This window comes from Pyrgilauda ruficollis, unplaced genomic scaffold (genome assembly GCF_017590135.1).
Source record: "Pyrgilauda ruficollis isolate IOZ18807 unplaced genomic scaffold, ASM1759013v1 scaffold9, whole genome shotgun sequence".
Taxonomy (NCBI): Eukaryota; Metazoa; Chordata; class Aves; order Passeriformes; family Passeridae; genus Pyrgilauda; species Pyrgilauda ruficollis.
The window spans coordinates 10,810,072-10,827,775 of NW_024531043.1; the positions used below are offsets into that span (position 1 = coordinate 10,810,072).

The window sequence follows — 17,704 nt, forward strand, 5'->3', positions numbered from 1 at the left end:
ACCCCAGGTGAGGGAAGAACACCCCAAATCCAGCCATAACTTGGGATGTAAGAGAGCCTGAAGATCTGCCTCAACTTGCTTCTGCTTCTTCACCACAGATGTCTGGTTTAAAACAATTTCCTGAGTGTTTCATTTGCTGCTTTTGCAACTATTTGCTGGATCTGTTTCCTTCATTGCCCTGGAAACTCAGAGGCCTCCTCCAAGACTGTCAGCACACGCTTGCTGGCAGAAGAAAAGCTCTGAGCATTAGTCAGGAGGAGAGGGACAGGGTTTCTGCTGCACATCAAGCCAGCCAGCTCTAAGCCACAGTAAATTACACTGTCACAAAACAGCTGTTAAGCAGCAACATTACCAACCCCTCCAGAAAGCCAAGGAGCTCTCCCAGGCACCAGAGTTAACACACAACTGGTTTACAGAAACAGGTGGTGAGGATACTGCTCTGAAAACTGACCTCTGAAACAGACCTACCTGCAGGTTGTGGTTTGTTTTGTTATTTTTACAGTAATTCACTGCAATGGTAATTTTGAGGCTTGCATTAACCTTTCTGTAGCGTTAGGCTTTTTGGGTAGTGACAAATTCACCACACATTAGATCACAGAGTTGTTTGCTGGCTGAGGTACACTTCAAATTGGGTGAGAAAAGGATCAGAGGATTCATGCAAGTTTTCTCAACTAATCCCTGGAACTCTTGGAGTATTTGGCCAATGTTCAGCTTTTGAGTTAACTGCTGCTTTGTACATGCACTGGGGAGGGGGCAAAACTGGAAATACCCACAAATCTCATTGCACAAAGTGGGGAACACAAGACAGAGGCTTGGTGGTTTCAAACACTCCTCTTGCATCTGACCTTAGTTTTTCAGAGCTAAACTTCAGCTTCCTCTTGTACATGAAAATTTAGGGGTTTGGTTTTTTTAAAGTCAGCTCCAGACCCCGCTGACCCCACACACTGGCCACAAGCACTAAGAACAGCTCTCCCCAGGACCCAGGACACAGCATGTGAAAACCCACTTTTGCCAGACGTTCCTTCTTGTCCCACCAGTCATCAAACGCCCGGAACGCCACCACCTCGACCATCTTGCGATTCAGGTCCCTTTTCATGATGGCCTTCAGTTCCTTCACTATGACCAGGAGAACTCCATCCACAGTGGCTTTGTGGGGATCTTCCTTCTTCGGCTCATAACCCGGGGGTGGAACCGAGGGGTCAAACTTGGGCAGAGGTGGCCACTGCTGCCCGCGGGCGAGAGCGGCTCCCATCGAGAACGGGCGGTAGGGAGGAAGATTCACGAACTGCATCCGGCCCGTCATGAAAGGCGGGTACTGGTACGTGTTCTGTGCCTGCATCATGCGGCTCAGCATCTGAGTTTGCATCTGGAAGGACATGGGCATGCCACCCCACTGGTTGCCCAGGACGCTGATCATATCCACCTGCATGACCGGGAACATGCCGGGGTGGAACGGGGGCAGCGGGGGCAGGATGTGAGGCGGAGGCACCCCGGGCGGGGCGGGCAGCGGCGGCGGGGGCACGGTGACGGCCGGGTGGGTGGGCGGAGGTGGCGGAGGCAGCGGAGGGGGCATCGGGAAGCCAGGCTGTGGAGGAGGAGGAGGAGGAAGAGGAGGGAATCCCGGCGGTGGCAGCGGGGGGATGGACGGGGCCATCACGGCCGTGTTGCTGACGGAGGAGTTGACCACAATGGTTTTGGCACATTCCGCGCTGGTGATGGGCGCAGGGTTGGTCTCGTCGTCAGAGATTTCCATGTCCTCCCCTGAGGAATGCTGACCCTGCCACAAAAGAGAGAGAAAAGGTGACGAGCACATTCTCTTTACATTAAATACCACAGCGCTGGGCTGCTTCAAACAAAAGCTAAGTTTAACACACATTTTAATTGGGAACGGAGAAAAGCGAGCGATGCTCTGAAAAGACAGGGCCCACTGTGCAGCTGGTGCCTATTGAAGCTTTTCTCTTCCGTGTCAGACCTCAGGAATCAGAGGTAAAAGCTTTCTAAAAGAGCATCAGCACCAACTGAACAAAACCCTCAGCTTCTATGGAGCAGGAGGAATTGCTCCCATGCTTGCTGAAATATACACAATCCAAACATCCCCCGTGCAAGATACATTATCTCTTATTTGCATCTAGTACTCCTAGGTACATTACACCATGAGTTTTTATTCCTTAGTTTTTCCATGCACAAATAATTATCCTGTTTTTTAATTATAATCCCTGGCTCATTTGCTGTCAACTCCTAACCTCTAATTGTGGAAACACAATACCTCCACAAGGTTGCGGATACTAAAAGTTGTCTTGACTAGACTAGACCACAGCAATTCACATGGGAAAAAAGAACCCCAAATCTGGTTAAATTGCTTTTAAACATCGAAGTCATAAAGGCTACGTCTTTGAATCCCAGCATATGTTGTGTTTTGGGACAAAATGAATACTTTACTAGCCACAAGAAATACAGACTTGTAGAAAATGCTAAAACTATGTCCTACTTCTGCTGCCAAAGGGATGGAAACTGGATTAAAACAGAGGGTGCCAGCTTGCTCTGAAGTTTCAAAGCTGCCTGACTAGGTCTTGTACAAAAGAGAAGTGTCAGGAACTACCTCTGTCCTCAACAGCACATGGTCACACCTACACACTGTGTCCTACAGGCACTTCAGTCCTCAAGGTGTCTCCAGCACCAAGAATCCACATGCATGACTGTCACATCCCTGATACGAAATACAGTAACCAAATACTGCTGGAAGACATATCCACAGGGTGACAGTTTATCTAGGAAACATGAATGGGGCTGATCTCTGACTAGAGTGATGACAGCAGACAGGACAGGGTTCCTGTAACCTCCAAACAAATGTCTCACATTGCTGATGTCAGTGAAGAACCCCCCTGTGTTTCTCAGCCCAGGGCACAGCAGGGATGCTCCTCCTGGCCAGAGCCCTCCCACTGCCCTGGGAGCCAGGAAGAGATCTCCATCAAGTGCCTCTCTCTGTCACAATCCTGGCAAGAGTTTTGGAACCTGCTGGCTGTTATCAGCCAAATTTGACTGTAGATCTCAAAGATATTTATTGTTTGCTCCACATTTCGTGCCAGCAGGTGCCTCTTCTGTCTGCTCTCCTAACAGTCTCCCCAGTGTGAAAGGAAAGAGCAGTATCAGACACTGGAGAACCTGGAAGTTCTGGGAAGAGCTGCTGAGGAGCAGACTTTGTTGGCAGTTTTCACATTGAAGCCGCTGTGATTTGATTCTTAACCTGTGAATTTCTTACTGGCGTATGCAAACAAAAGCAGGAGCAGCTGAGTTGACTCTGCTACAAACTGTCACTGTGTGAAACTGAGCAACCACAACTATCCAAATCACTCCAAATGTTTCCCGTTTTATCAAAGGTCATCTCTGCTACAGCAGCTACCACCAGAGAGCAGGCTGAGCACGATGCTTGCAACAGCAGCTGTGCAAATCCTCCAGCCCTGGCACCTCCCCTCGCCCTGGCTTCCCCGCATTCCTCCTCTGCAGCACGGACCCACCGCCTCCCGCAGCGCCTGGGGCACCCCCAAAAAGCCACTCACAGTTTTAGTGCCCAAAATGCCCAGCAAGGAGACACCATTCACCTGGCAAACCCTGAGCAAGAGCTACTACTGAGCCCTGGTAATAGTGATGGAGAGGGGACTTCCCCATAGTCAGTCACTTCAGTGCAACTGTGCATGCAGGGAGACCTCCAAGGGCTGTTTTGTAAACCCTAAAATGAACAGCTAAAACAGAAGTAGAGGTGATAACCCATTGCACCTGAGTCCCTCCAAAGCCCAGTAGTATCATGCCCTTGAGCTGCCCACATCTGGCTCACACTTCTCAGTGGGTCTCACACCCTGCATCCTCTCCCCTGCTGCTCTATTGCCGTCACGCATCACGTCCGAGGATGGAGGGGGATAAAAGCACATTCTGCAGTTTCAACCACTGCAGCTCCAGTGAAAGGAGCAGAGGAAGAGCAAAAAGGACGGCTGTGGCAGGTGTAAACAAGATTCCTGTGAAACAGACCCTGGTTTTCAGTAAATGAACACAAAAGGCCCTGTTAAAAGCACTGGCTCCAATTGCAAACGCTGGATGATGCTAAAGGTTGGCGCAGGATAGAAAGCCAGGAGTGTTCAGGCGACCAAAGACAGACAAAATCAGCTCCAAGTTCACATTCATCTCATCTGATGGGATATGGAGAAAAGTCACCCCATGAGGCCTCAGGGGAGACCAGCACTGAGCAGTGTCAAGTCACAAATTCTCCCCAGTCCCTCCTTCAGGACCTTGCATCCTCCCAGAGCCCTCCCAACCTCCCACCCTGGAGCACCAGCAGCTCCCAGCCCGTCCCAGCCCGTCCTGCCACGTGAGATTTGTGTGATCACCCAGATCCCACTGCCATCCACACCAGCCTCTCATCAGCCTCAGTACCAATGACTGGAGTCCTGCCTGATAAATGAGGCTGGTTTTCCCCCTTGAAGGAAACATCACATAGAAAAAGCCAGTCCTGAAAGTGCAGAGAGGTGGCAGGACTAGCAGGATTCCATGCTTCAGGGCACAGAGCCTCCTTCATCCATACATGCATTAATTTTTACTTTAGCTGAAATGAGAATTGCTAAAGCAATAATCAGTGTTTGAAAGATTTTTTTTCTTTTTTTTTCCCTTCTGGTGCTCAGATGGGTCCACAGGAAGAAACAACAGATTCGCTGCTTCCTACAATGTTGGGCTTCAACTCACCTCCACTTGCACATTGCACACAGTCTGTGCTCCAGTTTTATCCCAGGCAAGATGGATAGGGAGAGAGAAGGAGATTAAATGGCTGGGAGAAAAGGATCAGAAAAGGCACAGGGGGTAGGGGGAAAAGAATCACAAGGTTAGGAAAGAGGTCAAACCAAAAGATCATCTACAAGGAACTCTTTAAAGAAAGTTAAGAGTAACAAATATTTAAAGCGGATGACTTTCCTGTAACTGCTTGTATCTAAGGGGGAAAAATGTAGGCACCAAGTGAAAGAGATCAAGGTACAGATAGAAAAAGCAAGGGGAGACATAGAAAGATCTTCTGTTATTTGAATTTCTTTTCATTCACCTGTCTGAACCTGGATTTACTATGGTTGCTACCAAATACCTCTCAGGGTAGAGCTGAAAAGCACCTGTGCTATCCTCTCAAAGAAACAGCCTTCTAGCTGGCCTCCCTCTTTGCTCTCACAAGCAGAAAAAAGTGAGCTGATAGATGACATACATACTGCTAGGAGAATGTCACAGCCATCATTGTCAAAAAAAACCCTGTGTCAACCAGTCCCAGAGTTCACCTGTCTGTTTCTGAGGTCATCTTGTACAATGCCACCAGAAAATCTCTCTTCAGCCCACTGAGAGAAATGCCATTTCCAGCTAAATTAATTTGTGCTGCCATCTTTACTTTGGATTAATTAAATTAAGAGTTAGCAAAACAGGTATTTAATTATACGCATGACACATTTTTCCAAAGGTTCTTTAATGATGCAAATTTGTTGGGAGAGATTCATGTCAGCGTAACTGGTTATAAATGGCCTCATTCACTGTTCACCCAAAATGTTAATTGCCACCTTTAACACCAGCAGAGTGTGCAGAGACTCTCTTAAGTTAAGTGAGGGAACATCGTGGGATGCCACTCCATCAGCTGGAATAGCGACAGGGTATGGATCCCACCTCAGAGCCATACCCAGCGTTTTGCAAGCAAATGTTAAAATCTCCAGAGATAAGAAACTACATCCTCATATTTGCATGCAGACCTGGCAGCTTCCAGATGTAGGAGGCTGTTCCATCCCCTGCCATCGGGGCAGTGACTGGGACCTTCACTGTACAAGCTGTTCAGTACCTTTCTCACAGGCAGAGAAACTTCCATTTCCTTCTAAAAGGCAATCTGATAAAAGAAATTACTCAGAATTTCAGAACACATTTTGAACACCATCAGCTCACAGCTCATTTCACCGAAACATTCTGCTGGGTACCAAGTTACTTATATTTGAGGTAGAGAACTGTACCACTGAACATAGCAACTACTCTGGCATTACTTGGCTGAGCACTGGTGCATCAAATAATGAAATGCAGGATTGATGGCATTCAGCACAGTACAAGGGCATTAGCCTTCATGTTTTTCAATAAAGCTAGAACTTTAAAGAAGAAGGGACTCTTGGACAGAAAAGTTTTCCTAACCTGGTTAAACAGTCATCACTTGGTTTTGGATTAAGTCCAAGCAAAGGTTGAAAAAAAATTCACAAGTGATTATCTCACACTTCATCCTTATAAAAAAGCAGTTAAAGAAAAGCCTTCAGAGGTGAGGAGGAGAGGACAACTGACTGAAGAGGGTCATACACCAAGTCACTAACACTCAAGAAGAGACTCCAGGGTCCCTCTGACCTCCTATACCCCAACTCCAGCTGCCTCCCCACGCTGGGCTCTCACCAGGCTCCTCACTGCCTGTGCTCTGTGTTTGACAAGGGAAACAGCCATGATCCCTGGGTGAAACCAGCTCACACAATTCTCTTCCCAGACTCCTTCAGCAGAGCATATTAAAGAGAATGAGACATTTCAAACCTGCCACATTTCTTATGCCACCATCCTGAACAAAAATGAAGCCTGAGGTCACCAACTAGACACCTGCAACTCCTCATCCAAGACAACTTCACTGAAAAACTCCTTTCAAGTTTGGCCCAGAGAATCCCACCATTCACTCTGCTAACAGAGCAAACACCAAATACCTCTTGCAGCCCAAAATCTGCAAACCCAGCAAGGGCTCCGGAGAGTATTGCTTTGCTCATTTTTAATCTGCTTTTATCTTGCAGGCTCCCTGTTCTAGGCAAAGCACACATGGCTCTGAACTGCCTCTTGTCTTGCTGGGAGACCACGATGACATGGCAGAGGGACCGTGCTGAGCATTCCCACCTCGCCGTGTCAGGCGTGAACAAGGCAGACTCGGCACCTCATTTACAATGCACACAAGTATTTTTACTTTGCTAACCATAATTACAGCCCTGCCTCGGGAAGAACACGCTCAAGGGCGGTGCTTTGCTGGCAGACACGGAGTACAGGAGGGCAGAGCCACTCCAGGTGGTTTGCCAGCAGTCCAGCAGCAAAACCACAGAGCAAACTGCTGCCTGCACCTTCCTGGCTGAGCTTTCCAACCTGGTCAGGTCACTGTGCTGTCCCGAGTGCCTGTGGTGGCTCGTGGTGGCCAGCCCACCACCACCACAGCCTGGAATCAGGTTGCTGCCTCCTCCCCGTGGGTTAGTCAGGTCTTTCAACCTCCTCTGGGCAGCTGAGAGGGCTCCTGTCCTGCTGCTGCAGTCAGAGACCGCAAGGGCAACCACAGCAGCTTCTAATTGCAACAACTTTCTGGTGTTTGCACTATAATAAAATGCCCAGCTCAGTAATTGGCAAATGGAAATATTTACACATTACAAATCAGTGATTATAAAATATCTCCAGCAACATGTGATCCTGTATCTACAAAAGAAGACTGTAAGGTTTTTATATAGTTATATATTTATACAGCACTTCATAAATGAACTCACAAGCAAAGGCTGCAAACACAGAGATCAGAGTGATGGACTCGATGCTGTGTCCCATGAAAAGGGGCACCAAAAAGTCCCTAACAGAACAGGGATTTCTCACAGAAGGACAGACACTCCTTGGATGTTTTGGTTTCTCCAGTATCAGTTGCCAAAGTACCTCTCACTACCTGAAAAGGAGAATTCAAGCTCTCTCTCATGACAATATCCCACCTAACACACACACACACACACTGTTGGCTCAGCTTTGCTTTTGGTCTGGTACTTACTTGCAGCACTTCTTTGGCACAGGCAATGCTCCCCACACCTACAGGGCTGCCCAACAAGTAAAACAAGTGACAATAATATCCAAGTGCTCATTGTAAACAAACAGCACTGCAAACACCAGCCCAATTTACCCCACTTACTTTCCTTCCTAAGGCCAAGAGGGAACTTTGAGTTGATCTCTCAAACCATAGAAGGATAGAAGGAGAATTCCCTGGAAGACTCTATTGGTCCCAGAAGAGGGGAGAGGGATGAGGAAACACCATGTGCTTGCTTGTGTCTCACAATGTGCTCCATCAGGTGCTGGTCCCTAATTAGACCATCCTGCACATGGGAGATGCCACAAGTAGGGATTTGGAAGGATGACAGCTCAACTGGGCTGTCAATGTAGGGCAGGAAGGGCTTTTGAGAGGAGAAGGCACATGAGGCAAATGCTTACAAAGGGAAAAGGTCTCCTCACTCCCAGTATTTCCTGACATCAGGCACAGAAGAATATTTTATGTTTTAAGGACAGCAGGAGAGCTGGACAGCTGCCCAACAGTCCATGCCATCATCAGAAAATCTAGTGAATCAAGATGACAAAACAAGCTAAAATGACTCCTGTAGGATGGACAGCAGTGCCAAAGAGCAATCCAGCCTCATGCAAATCCACACCACACTTCCTGCAGGCCTTCACATGCACTGAGCAGCTGAAATGGGGCTTGACACTTCGAGGCCCTGTTTCAGACTCCAGAGGGGATTATCCTGTCTCCCTGCAGGACAGTGGAATAACATCAACATCTCCATGGAAAGGAGCTAAGCAGTAGCTTAAATCAGTATTTCCCAAAGCAAAGCCCTTGATGTGACACAGGGCTTGAAATGGTCCATGCAAATCCCCACCAAAAACAGGAGAAAATTAATGCAGTGATTGAACAGGAGTACTGTACTTGACTGTACAGAGGATCTCCAGTGGCTGTAGGAAATGATGCATGGATTCTTCCTTCCAGAAGTCAAAATAGATCCTGGAGTAAGAAACACCACCCTAGGCAGCTGCTAGGCATTCCCACAAGGCTAAGAACTTCTTTCATTCAGCGTGGTGCAGGGAAGGACAGACAATTCTAGGTGAAGCAAGAAAAAAGAGATGGGAAGCCTGTGTGGTACAGTCTGAGGTAAACAGATCTTACTGATCCAGAAAAAAGGTAACTTGAAGAATGTGATTCCAAGGGGAGAACACTAAATCATCATTCAGTACTTTCAAAAATCCATTCTCTTGGTAAGACAGTCCAGTTTTCAATGTGGATTTCAAGAACCCACTGCAAGAGCTTCCTAGGACAGAAATCCTCAGAGCCAGGAATCAAGCCAATGGGAAAACAACTACCTGATCTGCCCCAGCAAAATCCTGAAGAGATGAATTAGCAAAGAGAGCTATGTTAAGGGGGTTGTTGCTTTGTTTGTTAGTAAGCCATCCACAGAGAGGATGGCTTAATTCAGGTCTTTCTCCCTCCCAAGACAAGGAGGCTCCGAACTGCAAACCTCATGGCATATGATGTGGTTACACTGGTCCTGTCAGCAAGATCATTGAAGAAGGGATATTTGGAGCAGCCAGACATTACCTCTGGGCTTCCCATGCACCACAGACTCTCTGGTGTCTTCAGGGAGAGGCCAACATAACATCCTTGGGGTCTGCATTCAGCAACGCTGACACTGGAAACTTCCAGACACCCAGAGATCTGAGCGGGGACCAACACCAACACCCAACTGGGCAGGTCACAAAATACAGTGAGAGTGAGATGGGGAGTCCCTGGCCCCCAGCCCAGCCCAGGGAGGCCTGGGCAGCCTGTGAGTGCCCCCATGTGAGGCTGCCCACACAGCCCCTCCTCATTCTGTGCACAAATCCGAACTGGCAGGGCGAATGTGTGCCAATTCAGGGCCAGTGTCATGTAGCCACAGCGTTTTTCATCACATATGAAACACCCTAAAATTGGATTTACCATCTCATGGAACCATGGTCTTTTCCCTCAAGTCTTAAGTAGATCTTATTAAGGGGGGGGAAAAAAGGGGTTTCTTTATGGGGGGAGGAGGAGGTAGGGAAAAGGAAGGAGGAAAAGAGAGGGGTGTTAACATTGGGAAGCCATGTAACAAGGCAGGTTCTTTCCACAGCAATGGTTGTTCTGGTTTTCCTGTTTTAGATGGGGGAAGGGACAGCTGAAGAGCTATTTGCAATCTAACTTCAAAGGCTTTATTTGGCTGGGAAGCTAAGTCATGCATAAAAGGATGGTAGAGTGGCAAGAAAATACCCCCTACAGATAAATTAGTCAGGGAATATTCTCTGCTTTTCCCAAAGACTTTCATACAGCCTGACTGCCTTTACCCAGGTAAAGCCCTTTTCAGACACCAGGTTCAGCGATGCAGAGTTCTGGGAACTAACCAGCCAAATCCAACAGAGGAACTGAACAGTCTCTCTGAAAACAGAAAGGCACTGGTACACATGCAGTGGGCTTCTCTGTCCTTTTCTGACACCTCAGCTATTATTTCATTCTAAGGTCTGTCCACATACAAAAGATGCAGAGCTCGAGGCAGCATCTCCTTCTCTAAAGATGCAAAGGAAAGCAAGGAATTCAGAAGAAATCACACTGTACACAGACAACTCACTTCCCAAATGATTCTGTAACGCTGTCTTGCTCTTCATACTGGTGCAGAAATGCACCCACATTTCTAAAGAAGGTACTTTGCAATCAGAGATAAAGGGAACTGGCAACATTAGATCAGAGTCCACCTATAAGTAGAAAAAAACCCACCCTGCAATAACTGCATGTGCAGAGTACACAGATCCCTCACAGTTCAGTGCCAGGCAGAAGCTCACGTGCCAGCCCCTGACCTCACCCTCATACTTAAACCTTAGGTCAAATGGAGCCATGAATTCAGATCTTGCTACCAAGAGGGTGATAAGAAAGGAGATAGGCATAGAAAACAGTCTAGCTCCCCAGCTGATAGCAGCTTATTGAAGAATAGGTTGTACACATGCTGTATTTAAACAGTTCTAATCAGCACAACTAGGCCAGTTTGATACTTTTCCCCTTTTATACAGTACTACTGTACCCCTGGGTATCTGAAATCACGTGGCTATCACAGTTATGGCAGCATTTTCAGTGTCCTGTTCAGTGCCCTCTGCATTTCAGTGTTAGCACCAACAGTGGTTTCATTTGCAAGACCTGGATGTCCCCAAAACAAAACCTGTGCAACACTGAGTGTCTACAGAAGGGAGGGCAGAAATAAAGGAATTTTGGGTCTTGAAAAAGAATGGGCAAAAGAAGTTTTTGTTAGATTATTCATCAGTCTCATCCTTTAAGGTTCTCCTGCTCATTCCCACCTGTCCTCCACACTGCTCTCCTTCCAGCAGCTCTGTTCTAGCCCAGCATCAGCTATTTGAAAAGAAATATGCATGAAAGCAGGAACACACTGTTAAGAAGATCTTTAGGACTTTGTTATCATCCTAACTGCAGTCATGGTGGCTGCATGATATGGTTTCAAACAAGGAAACCTGTGGCTTTCTGTTCTGGAGACAGCCACCACGATCACCCCAGACAGGAAAATAGGACATCTGCTGCATTTCTGAATTCCCACAAAAATTGCTGCAAGAGAAGGTGGTTCAGCCAGCCTGCAGGATCTTGACTGACAAAAAGCATTTACCCACTTTGGACAAAGCCCCCACTGGAGGTGGCACAAATGCTCTGGGTCTGCTGGACACAGCCTGGAGTGGCCCCAGGGAATGGGAGGCTCAGGAGACACAAACCCTGCCCGGCTGTGAGTGCTTCACAGCAGTGACCACCAGCGTGAGTGGCACCCTAATGAGCTTAGCAGCTCCTCATTTTCTGAGCATTACAACACAAACCTAACAAGTCCTTCCCAGCAAAGCAGTAGATGCACTAAAACCCAGATAGACCACAGGAGATGCTTCACTCTGAGGAGCCTATTTCCAGCAGCTGAGTAGATGTTCTTCCTTAAAAGTAAGGATGAGACCAGCAAGAAACTGTTCCCCTTTGGTAACATTTCTCTTCTCTCTGGAGGCAGCTTGAATTTTTCACTGCTTTATTTCCTGATTAGATTTTTCTTCTCTTGCTGTACTCAGATTTAACTAAGTGCATGCAGTTAGAGAGGACAGAATCAGGCTCACCAGGTGAGGAATGTAACATATTAATTAAAACAATAAAAATCTTTTTCTAAGACAAAGAGCAAGAAATACCTCCAAGTTGTCCTTTTTCAAAACCTGCTCAATGAAGGAAATGCAACTTTTTCCCCCCTTTTTCCACCCTTTGGGTGATAAAAACATAATCCTAGTGGCTGCCAGCTGCTGACTGATCCCTTAACAAAAATAATCCCTGTGCAGAACATAACATTTCTCATGGCCTTCAAGAAGACACCAAACTTTTACTATCAAACTATCCCCACTGTATGCAAAATAAATTGTAAAACCGCAAGTGCTCTGAAGCACCAGAGTGGAAATACCCCCAGCTGGGCTGCATTCCCACTGCCATTTGTGCAGGCATAAAATATGCAAAAAAGAGAGGAGAGGTAAAGTGTGCTGATTTCCCCACCTGTCCCCTAATTAGCAAGCAGGAGGTTTAAACAAACACATGAAAACACTTTTCACCTAGAACAAAACTCAGCTGTGCACTGCACTGTCACAGGATACTGCACAGGCTCAGGAGTGCAGATGGGTTGAATAATGGATTAGATGTTTGTGGAAGACAGGTCCAGCAGCAGCTACTGAGCTGAGCATTGCTAATCTGCTGGGCAGGAGGGACCCAGGGGAGCTGCTGCAAGGCACCCACTGCAGACCCAAAGGAAATGACCCCCAACAACACAGACAGGCAAGGAAAAGTAAAGATGTGCCTTTTCCTTGCTTACTCATGAGAAAGTCTGAAGTCTCTCCTGCTCTGTCTTGCCGCAGAGCTGTAATCAAGCTCTTCCACAGGCGACTGCTCAAGTGGAAGGGCAGCGTGTCCACGGTAGAGCTTCCAGCAGCCAGCACCAGGTGATCCATGTTCTGCTCCTCAGACCCACCACTCCAGCTCTCAGGCTCTCCTAGGCCTCCCCATGTTGGTGCCACTTCCTTTACTCACTTCTTTACTACCTGCTTTAAAGAGCTTTGCTAAAATGCTCGAGATGAGTGAAGCCCTGCAGAAGCTCCCAGCAGCACAGCATCACCACAGCCCATTCTTGAGCAGACACAGCTAAACCCCTCTCCATCACACAGCTCTATATTGGTATTTTTAAAGCAGCATTCCTATTAGACTCGTTCATTAGTTTGAAGTTATATATGAAGCCTTAAAAAGCCAGGTTACTTATTTAAAGAGTTATGTGAAACAGTTGTGAGAAAGGCACAAAACCAGGCAAACACAGCTCTGTGCTCATGCATTCCATGCCTGTTCACTGATCCAGTGGCCAGCTGGAAGGCATGGGCATCTTTTTATTTTTTAAGCAGTTCTGCAGGAGCAGCTGCTGTGGTGGTTTGCAGCTCATCATTTATTACTTAGCACCGTTTGGCCTCAGCACCTTTTGAAGCACCAGAGCTGCACAGTGGTCATTATATCACCAACCACCATCAATACATCTCACTGGACATGATTCTAAAGTTATGCCTCACTAACACAATTGCACCATGCAGTGCTCTTGATACCACAGCTCAGTTAAAATAGTAAAATTACTGCAAAAACTGACCCTTCTCTGACTGCAGCACGCGTGCCACAGCAACAACCCAAGACAAAGCCATGCAACCAGACTTCCTCAAGCTGAAGCCTGAACATCCAACCCAGCAGGGTTCACAGGTGCCTGGCAGCCAGGCTGGGTGCCCCCAGCACAATGCCAGCTCCCAGGGAATTTAAAAGCAACCCCAGCATCAGGAGACCATCCTCCATCAGGGCTCTGCTGGGCTGCCCCTTGCCACCAAACCCTTACCACCTGCCTGCCTCTCACGGACCTGGAACACACCTCAGCTTTGCAAACCCATCTACTGTACCACTTTTCGGAGGTAATTTGGGAGATACATCCCACCTGACACTATATTAACAAGCAAATAAATTTGTTGAGATTCCCTTGTCAAAATTAATCCCTTCACACACGTCTCCATGGCATACATTCCACTGGTAGATTGCCCTTTAGGTATTACTGCAATTTGAATAATTTCATGCAGTATGAAGGATTTTCATATTTTCCAAGTATTCCTTTTTCCTGACAATAGCAAAATGCTTGTAGCACCATGATAACACTTGCTCACATTTATCTGCATCCTTCAAAGACAATATTTCAATTATCTGCACTGGAAACTCTCAGCCACATCTGCTGACCAAAATGCCACATTTGGCAACTGCTTAGCAACAAGGACAGGAAACAGTCCCCAGAGCCACGTGCCAACATCACACCAGCTCCTGCTTCCACCAAACAACACTGCTATCACCTCAAATAAGTATATTTTCTTCTGCCTGGGATACACAAGGCACCAGAAATAACAAGCTCCTTTGGGAAAAAGGAAATCTGGAAAAAAGCTGCCTGCTTCAGCAACCCCTCCCCACGCTCCACAGGGAACGTCTCCCTGGTGTGTGCAACACATGTTGATCCCGCACCACAGGAGGAGGACAGGCTGCTTGGACATAACATAAAACTGTCTGCTCACTGCCAAGCACAGTTCTTGTGGAAAAAATCTGGATGTAAGAGAGCAACTCCCAACCCACATCACCCACAAAAACAGCAGACATCAGATTCCTTCATCAGGACAGCAAAAAGACCCAGGAAAAACAAAACCCCATCCATTCTTGATGTCACCCACCCTGCACCATGCTCATCCCTCTTCTTCCTAAGGCTCTGTGCCACTGCACTCAGTGACACAGGGAATCTGGGCAGCAGTGAGCCTGAGGACATCCCACCTTGAATACTTGAAGGTGCAGGCAAGGAGGTGAGACAGGAAGGACTCGACCTTGGCAAGACCATCTTTGTTCCTCCTCTTCCTCCCCTCCATTCTCAGAGCCTTTTTCCTAACTATCTCCCTGACTTACTGCCTGATACTGAGAGAGATTGGGCAAAATGCAGGTGAGCTGGCCAAAGGTGAGTGGTAATTGCACTTAGCACACTGTTATCGACTCCACAGAAATACACAATCCAAACACAGCCCTCCAGAGCAGCCAGCAACTTCAAACGCCACCAAAAAGTGCTGAAGTTGAGGGAAAACTGCAAGGTGAGCTCCAGCTGCCTGACCCCTTTGCAGGCAAGCCTGCCAAGCACGGGCACTGCTGCCAGCTCCGTGTCCGCGCGGTTTCGGTTCCGGTGCCCCCCGTGCTCAGCCACTGCCGGAGCCCAAGCCACCAACAACTTCCTCTACTCAAACTGCTCCTAGAGCAATACCCTTGCAGCAGCCAGAGGAGCAAACCTACTCCACCTATTCCAGCCTGGAGAGAAATGAGAAACCTCAATCTGCTGCCTTGCTATTTCCACTTCATGAGGCCTGTCTGCACTGCTGGAAATGTGTGAAAGCAGATGCTGACCTTATTTTAGCACTATGCAAATAAAAAAACATTTTTAACTTCTTTTTTTTTTTTTCTTTACCCTTTTTTTTTTTTTTTTTTTTTTTCCTTTACCATTTTCTTTCTTCTTTGTTTTTTAAAATATTTTGTTTTTAGAAGCACAGAACGTGAGCAAACTTTTTGTCATGATGAATGGGCATTTCCAATAGCAAGCACTGCACTTTCATAATAAATCCTGAGACAGCAGTAACATGTCTGGGTCAAAGGAGCCCTCGTGGGCAGGTATGTGATGCACAGAGTTAACGATCTCACAAGTTTCATTTTGAGTTCTGCCCCATCTTCACTAGGTACAAACAAGTACCCCAAACTGAAAATTAAAATTAGCAGAAGTGGGGTGGCAAAGTCATGGGCCTCAAAATTGATGCAGTATGGAAAAAACATTCTACTGATGAACTGTATCTATTTAGAGGACTCCAGGAAAGGCACCAGCCAGCAGAAATTTGAATAAGAGCTCGTCTGCTCAGTGCTCTGTGTCAGACACAGACACATATAGAACACAGCGGCTGCTCCGGCATCTTCGCAACCAGACCCAGAAATTAGTGCTGTTCTGGCGGCTGCCAGCACAATATGTTAACAGCAATTATTTTCTCAATATTTCTACTGATTACCTAACACACTGGCACGTTTTCTCAGTGTCACTGCATGTTGCAACACACGCCGCCATCCAGTAACTTGTCTGCATTCCCTTGGTCACTTTTCACAGCCATCAGATGCGAAACGCAACTGGAATGATAATGGGTTGGAGAAACTGTGAGGAAAATGTGTCACTTCAGTGTGAGGCTTCACAGCCTGCATTTATGACATCTGAACATTCAATATCGTCACTGCTAAATCCTCAGTGTTGTAAAGAATAGGAAGAGCTCTGCAAGCAGCAAAAGGAAGATGGCTAATGGCTCTTTAACTGTGGATGGTCTGCAGAGCTCAGATTTGAAGACGTTATTCCACCATAAGTTATGTGCTATGGTTAAACACCATCATTTGGATCTAACTTTGCAGTGCAAGGGCAACTACAGATTACACAAACACAAAATAAGCAATGCTCTACCTATTAACAAGCAGTCCAAGTATACACAGCCAGTCTGCCAGGAACTGAAAATCTACAGAAAGTCACTGGTGGAGAAACAGGACAAACTGAGCTAGTGATGAGAGTATTGTCAGCAACAGTGATTTATAAAAAGGAATGGCGATGTCAATTCTATCAGGTATGCAAAATGAAAAAGCCTCAAAGCCTTGGCCCGGTGTGAGAGCAAAAGAACCACTCAGCCTCCCAACCACAGCCTGCTTTCTATTTTTCAGTTACACTCCAGAGCATTTCACCATTTCCAGCTCTGTTATCAACCAGAGACACGTTCTCTCACTCTACTGGAGTTGTTTGGTATCCAGAAAACCAAACCACAAACAGTCAAATATTTTTCCATTCAGGTTTCCTTCCCCCCACAAGCATACATGCATGAGGGGTGTATCATCAGGAATGCCAGGTGGATCCTATGCAATACTGCTCTGAAAAAGTGATGGTAAAAACTGACACTGGGCTTGTTACCTCTTGCTCCTTCCTCTACCAAACATTTGTCTGGTCAGGCTCTCTGCTCTGCTAACCACCCTGCAATGAACTCCAAGAATCACATTAGAGCCAAATACAAAAAGTCAAAAGTGAAATACAACTTAGCAAAAATGAACGGACTCCTCTGCTTCATATAAATTTTTGTAGGAGCAGCAGGTTGTCATGTGGTAAATGAATCAGTGTACAAGAAAGCAGTCCCTGCCTGTGGCCTTCCAGCATCAATTCCAAAAAAAAAAAAAAGGTAAAATAATAACCTGCACTTCCACTGCTGTGAGAGCCTGGACATCCTTGCCTTGGTCAGGTTATTTAGGAACTGACCCTTATCTCCAGGGCAGAGCTGCAGTCCTGCCCCAGCCTGCTCCCTCCTCAGGACTCAGTGGCTGAACAGATCACTGAGCTCTCAAAAGGGCCAGTGGGCCACTGCAGTGCCACATTTAAATCACCTTTTGAGGGATTTGTGTGCTGCCTTTCTCTTCTGAACAAGCTTAAACTCCACAAGATCCCCTGAAGTCCCTGTGGCTTCTCGCTGCTGCTGTGCGTGGGTCAGGGAGGGCAGAACTGAACCCACAGCTTAAGCAGTTCACTCTCATTTTAATTTCACAGGTTTAGCATGGCTGGTGTAATTCACATGTAAAACCACAGCAGTCATCCAAATCTCTGCTGCCTGGGCATTGGCTGGCTGCATTTCTGGAAATTCATGGTCATAACATGATACCTATTTTTTGAGTTTCCATTAGGAACCGGTTCTGTCAGGCATGATCACATTTGCAAGAGCTCAGGAG

At 46.9% G+C, this 17,704-nt stretch overlaps 1 protein-coding gene across 1 annotated transcript in view; it reads right to left on the reverse strand.

The window, feature by feature from the left end:
- The window catches only part of SETD1B (SET domain containing 1B, histone lysine methyltransferase), a 43,611-nt gene that overhangs the window by 11,329 nt on the left and 14,578 nt on the right, over positions 1-17,704 (reverse strand). The window contains exon 7 of the mRNA XM_041489167.1: positions 1,007-1,777. Within this exon, the coding sequence (XP_041345101.1) occupies positions 1,007-1,777 (771 nt within the window). The remainder of the gene's footprint in view (positions 1-1,006; positions 1,778-17,704) is intronic.